General features: G+C 55.3%; 2 protein-coding genes across 9 annotated transcripts in view; both read right to left on the bottom strand.

Moving 5' to 3' along the window:
• The window catches only part of Zbtb9 (zinc finger and BTB domain containing 9), a 24,930-nt gene extending 21,403 nt beyond the window's left edge, over nucleotides 1-3,527 (bottom strand). For 2 of the 8 annotated variants that reach the window (XM_010605289.2, XM_010605290.2), the window contains exons 1-3: nucleotides 3,079-3,525; nucleotides 1,291-2,920; nucleotides 163-254 (exon numbers count right to left, since the gene is read on the bottom strand). In XM_010605289.2, the coding sequence (XP_010603591.1) occupies nucleotides 1,420-2,850 (1,431 nt within the window). In that variant the 5' untranslated portion in view covers nucleotides 2,851-2,920; nucleotides 3,079-3,525 and the 3' untranslated portion in view covers nucleotides 163-254; nucleotides 1,291-1,419. The other 6 variants (XM_010605295.3, XM_010605291.3, XM_010605292.3 and 3 more) reach the window with 6 other exon arrangements.
• A 184-nt stretch (nucleotides 3,528-3,711) lies between these two features.
• Syngap1 (synaptic Ras GTPase activating protein 1) overlaps nucleotides 3,712-5,765 on the bottom strand; it is a 21,587-nt gene continuing 19,533 nt past the window's right edge. The window contains exon 19 of the mRNA XM_033766606.1: nucleotides 3,712-3,849. Coding sequence (XP_033622497.1) covers nucleotides 3,712-3,849 — 138 coding nt within the window. The remainder of the gene's footprint in view (nucleotides 3,850-5,765) is intronic.

Genomic DNA, 5,765 nt, shown 5'->3' with positions numbered 1-5,765 from the left:
TAAAAAAAAAAAAAAAAAAAAAAAAAGGGCCGGGGATTTAGCTCAGTGGTTCTGCTGCCTGCCTCACAAGCAATCCCTGGTATCAAAAAATAAAATAAAAATTAAAAAAAGACAGGGAACCAAGTAATAGAAGTAGTTGTCAGACTCTAAAAGGTAACTTACCTGAGGTTATTCCAAGGCACACCAGGGCCTAAGTCCAAGTCAGTGTTTTGTGGCTCTTTGTGAAACCATTCCGTTCTTCCTTCAAAACCCAGCTGCAAAAAGAACACACTCATTCTGCAGCTCTGTTCTCACATCTCTTCCACACAAATTACTTGATCTAATCCATTGTCAATTTAGATTTCAGCACAAAGTTTATTTGAAGAAATGAAGTAACTATCAAATCTCCTACTCCCACTCCAGCATCTACCCCTTCACCTTCCGCAGAGGGGCCAAAGCTAGCCAAGCGTGGGATGGTAAAGGAGGCATCATGGTCCCACTGCGCAGTTACTTGCTAGCCTTCAGCACATGCAGCCCCAACCCTGAGTCCCTCTGACCATAGCAACCTGTTTTAGAGAGCATTCATGCTACCCTGAGTGCATTTTAGTCAGTTGCCATCTCCTGAGTTCACTGGTCACGTTCATCACTGTGATCAACATACAAGTTATCAGTGGTGGTGAAAAGGCAGACAAGAGGATTTAAGAACCCTATTTAAAAAGAGTCTGTGAATGACCTATGGAATGCTCAATTTGTTAAAGTGCTCAACTACATTTTAAAAAGGTGTTGGGAAAACGTCTACTGGTGAGAAAGCAAAGTTCAATCTGAAGGGCTTTTGGACAGCTACAACAAAAAGAAGTATATAAAAAGAATTCTGTTCACACGATGTCATAAATAACAAGGGAGAGCAAAGCCTAATCTGAATGATTTGAGCTCCAAATCAAGTATCTCCAGTTGAAGACCAGCTCCTTTAACTCTTCATGGATACTAAGTAAAACATTTATTATGTTGTTCTGCTCTAGTTCTTCTCTTACTAAATAACTTTCTAATCTGAGCTCTGGTTTCCTCCATGGATATCAACTCTATAAAAAGGTCCATTCTGGGCAAGTGACTGACTTAAGGATGTCCTATAAACTACTTTTTATAGGGTGGTTTAACAGAAAATTGGATGAATGAGAAATCTTGAGGCTCTAAAACTACCAAGTAGAAGTTCACACTCAGGGCCAGGGATTTAGCTCAGTGGTTCCAGCGCCTGCCTCGCAAGCACAAGGACCTGAGTTCGATCCCCGGTATCAAAAACAAAAAGAAGCTCACACTCAACAAGAAGTCCAAAATACATCTCTTGGCATGATTACAGGACACAGGACCAAGGGAGGGATGGGATAAGTATCCACCAGCAGCAGTGGCTGTCTTCTCATAGGAGTTAGTGTACAACCTTACTAGTCACTTGTAAGTCCAATGGGCAGTAGCCCAACCCCGGTCCTTGCATAGGTCCCGGTGGCGAAGGAAACAGGCATGGACTCGGAACCGTCGGCCACAGTGGGGACAAGCATGCAAGGCTCCAGCATGGGTCTTCATGTGTTCAGTAAGATGATGTTTCAGCTTGAAGCGCTTGTTGCAGATGCCACAGCCAAAAGGCCGGAGACTGAAGGTCAGCATGATGTGCCGGTCCCGTTTTGGCTTTACTGCAAACCGCTTCCCACACAAGCAGCCAAACCGTTTTCCATCGGCAGGGGGTGTTCCCCCTAGTTTCACAGGCCCATGTACAGCCTGCCCTGCTCCCCCAGGTCCTCCACCCGCTGACAGGATTTCATTCCCATGAAGATCCACTGGTTTCCAGGATGGACCCCCACTTCCAGATGTTGCCCCTGCTCCTGAGGGTAACAAAAACCTTAGCTCCCCATTCCCTTCAGAGTCCCCTCCAGGGAACACTTTGGGCTCCTCCTTTGTGCCTCCAGACTGAGTTCCACCTCCTGCTATTTCCTCCTTGGGCTCATAAGGTTCCTGTTTAATGTAGAAGATTGTGGGGGGCCGTGCAGGAGAGGCAGGAGGTTCAAGCGGTACACTCTCGCCATCTGGAAGCCTTCGGGGAGTAGCAGATATGGGCAGTGCGTGGGAGCCGCGAGAACAGGGAAAACTCCCTGACACTCTCTGAGGTTGAGGAGTCTGAGAGCTCCTCAGAAGTGTAGCTGCTGACTCCTGATCCTCTTTTTCTTCTTCCTCCTCCTCTTCCTCCTCTTCTATCTGAATTTGTAATACTTCTCCCAGTTCACTTCCCTCCCCTCCAATGGGGCTCTCAGTGGGAGCAGGACTCTCAGTGGCAGTGGAGGGCTGCACTGAGGTCTGGAAAGGGGAAGAGCGAATGCACCAGCCTCCCGGAGAGGACGTGGCAGCAAGAAGTGTGCGGCAAGAGGCTCCTCCACGGGCTGAAATTCCACCACCGGAAGTTTCTAGTTTCCTAAGAATCTCTGAGCACTGATCTACTACTTGCCACATCTGAAGGCCACTAGCTACAAGGAGATGGGCCGGAAGAGCATCCAAAGGCAGGCGGAGATGCCCCGAATAAATGAGCTGAAGCAGCCCCTCGAACGCATCGGCTTCAATGACACTGGGAAGGGTGAGTCGCGGCGCATCTCCCAGAAGCAGCTTGTCATGAAAGTAAGGAGAGGCAGCAGCCAGCACTGCTTTGTGAGCCCTAAGTTCCCGGCCCTGCACCAGGAGGGACACATCACAGAACTTTCCCTCCAGCCTGTGGCGGTTCAGGGATTCCAGCAACAACGAGCTATGACGAGGAAATGCGATATGAATTGTCCGGGGGGCTGGGTTGCAGATTGGAGAGGGGGTTTCAGGAGGCAAAGGCGTCGAAGGATCCATGATCTCGGGGAGATCCTAGAGGATCGTGAAGAGATGGGAGTTTGGGGGTAAACTTTACGCAGGACAAAAGCTGTGAAGGAAAGAGATGGGGGGGGTCACAGAAGCCCTGGTCAGGGAGACCCCGTTCTCCTCAAACTACCCCTCCCCCACAACCTGGAACTTTTCAGTCAGCGGCAGTTCCGGCAGATGAGTCCCGCCCACCGAGAACAAAAACAACAACACACCAACCGGGGTTTTAACTCCCAGGCTCTGTGGAAGATGAGGAGGTGCTTCAGCCACGAGCCCGACCTCGCCGGCGGCGGACGGCTCCTTGCCCCACCCCTCCGTGCCGCCTCACACGCGCCCAGAGGCTGGCTCCGGGAGAACCTTGGCCACCCAGACACCACGAGGCCGGGGCGGCTGCCTTCCCCGCCGACACGCCCCTCCCTTACACACGCCACAAGGGGCTCGCAGCACCTCAGCCGCTACCACGCCGTCCAGGGCCGGAAGCCTCCGCCTCCTTGCCGGACGCCGTAGCCGGGAGCACAGGGCGGGACTGAGGCTGCAGCCAATCGCAGGGCGGAGGCCTACAAGCCTCATGCTGGTTGGCTGCACGGGCCAGGGGCCGGGGCCGGTAAGAGGCGGCGGTCCCAGAGCTGGAGGTTGGGGCGTCGGGGGAGCTGGCCGCGGAGGACGTGGACCTGGGTTCCGAGAGAGCAGCGTTTCCTGGCGATTGAACGTAGCGCCTGCCCTAACCCCGGTGGGGTTATTGGTCACCTGTGTAGGCCGGGCACTCGCGTCCCCCGGCAGCCTGGCGAGGTAGGTGTGGCCGCCCTCCCTGTGCATCGGGGAGACCGAGCTGGGAGACCCGCTCGGCGGGCACTAGTGGGTCGGTAACCCAGACATCTTGAGGAACCAGGTGCCTTCTTCCGTTTCGCACCGCAGCATTTTAACAATTAAAGTCTTACTTCCCGGCGATCGCTCGGAGAAGGATGTGTACTTGGACTCTGCTCCTTCAAACTAAGGGGAACCGCGGGCGAGGAGAGCTGGGCTGGGCGGGTGTGGCGCTGGGAGGGACTGAGGCCTCCAAGCCGGCGGCTTCCTCTCGAGGAGGAGATCCTGTCACCCTCACCCTGCTGTCACCCTCACCCTGCTGTTGGGCCCGGAGAACCAAGCTAAGAAAGGCAGCGCAGCGATAAAAGAACAATCTCCGTTTATTAAACATGATTTTTCTGTTTCACCACACACTCCAGAAAAAAAGGAAATGGGGCTGGGAGAAAGGGGGCAGTGGTTGGGGATAGAGAAGGCTGGTAGTGGGGCGGGGAGGGAGAAGGAGAAAACAAAATAAAACTGGTAGGAAGTGCATCTCCCTACCCTGCGGGTGGGATGGGAGCGGAGGGCGGGGGAGGGGCCAGGAAGCTCTGTACAGAGGGGTCGCCCCCAGCCCACACACACACACACACACACACACCCCGGATATGTACAGTACAAACCCCAGATAATTACAACAGCCAAAGAAGAGAGGAGGAAGGGGCTCCTGGGCCAGGGCCTGAGGTGGGTAAAGCAGAGGAGAGGGCACAGGAATAAAATTTCACATATGTACAACTTTTATATAAGTATAAATTTGGCCCCGGCTGGATGTGTATGTGTGTAGGGGGATGGGACCGAAGGGGAACTGTCCATACAAAAGAAAGAAGGAAGTCTCAATACCAAACGCAAGAAGGGATGAAGGGTCAAGGCTGGGTAGGGAACAGCAGTCAGGGAAGAGGGGGCCCAAGGAGGGGCTTCTTCCTTCCCATGGCCGACCCACCCCAAGCCCCATCCATCCTACCTCCCCTGTTCCGCCAGAGAGCTATGTACAGAGAAACACCGAAAAATTGTGGACTGGCGGGAGGGAAGGACGGAGGTGGAGGGAGATTGGGGCAGGGGGAGGATGAGAGGGAAGCCCAGCCCTGTCCTGCCTCCCCAGGGGGACAGAGTCACGGGAGGGGGACCCCAACACCCCTCCTCCAACACAGGTCCCCCCCACCCTGGGGGAGAGAGACATGGCTTTTCCTGGAGTAATTTCCCCCTCCCCTGGGAGTGGAGACCGAGGGAGGAGGAGCAGGGGAGACTGCTGGGGTAGGGCAGGTGACTGGTCTGTCCCCACGACGTACACACCCTCCTCAACCCTGACGCCTCACCCTAACCTCAATTCCCCCCCACCCAACACACTGGGGGAGGGGGGGGCATAAGCCCCCTCACCCCGCTCTGGGACCAGCCGAGAGCAGATCAGGTGTGGGAAGAAAGGGAGAGAACTCCCATTCCCCCCTTGCCGCCCCCTCCCTGCCCCGGTGGCCCCCTCCACCCCATCTGGGTTCTGGGTGGGGAGGGAGTAAATTTAAGAGTGGAAGGAGGAGGAGTTTGTGCGTGCTGAGCCCCCCCCAGACGCTCCTGAGAAATCAAGGGGTAACAGGGCCCCCTCACCCGGGGTCCCCTCCCCATAACAAGGGGGGCAGGGGAGGCCAAAATGGGGCGATAGAGGGGAGTTAAGATTGTCAGCTCTGGTTACTGCTAAAAAATCACCCTGAAGTTGAAAGTTTGGAGGTGCCACACCCCCAGGGTGGGGGGGAGGGTCTGTCCCCCAGTTCTCAGGGGAACGATGAGGCAGAGGGTGGGGATAGCACCCCGAAGTGGAGGGGTCTGGGTAGGGTAGGCGGTGTCCTGGAGCAAGGGTCCCTGGGGATCAGAGGGGGCAGCACCCCAACAGGAAGGAAAAGGGGGCGGCTGAGGGGCCCCCCTTCCCTCCTGGAAATGGTGCGATGGGGGAGGGGTCCGGTGCCCCCAGGAGGCGGTCAAGGAGGCCATCCCGCTGTCCCTCGGTGACGTCCAGTCCTGGTGGTAGGTGCTGCTCCGGGGCGGGGCGGGGCGGGCTGTGATGCGGGCTAGTGGTCTGC

This window comes from Fukomys damarensis, unplaced genomic scaffold (assembly GCF_012274545.1).
Source record: "Fukomys damarensis isolate Sample0158 unplaced genomic scaffold, DMR_v1.0_HiC HiC_scaffold_20, whole genome shotgun sequence".
Taxonomy (NCBI): Eukaryota; Metazoa; Chordata; class Mammalia; order Rodentia; family Bathyergidae; genus Fukomys; species Fukomys damarensis.
The sequence above is the reverse complement of the archived record's forward strand: the minus strand, read 5'-3'. Positions and strand labels throughout refer to the sequence as shown.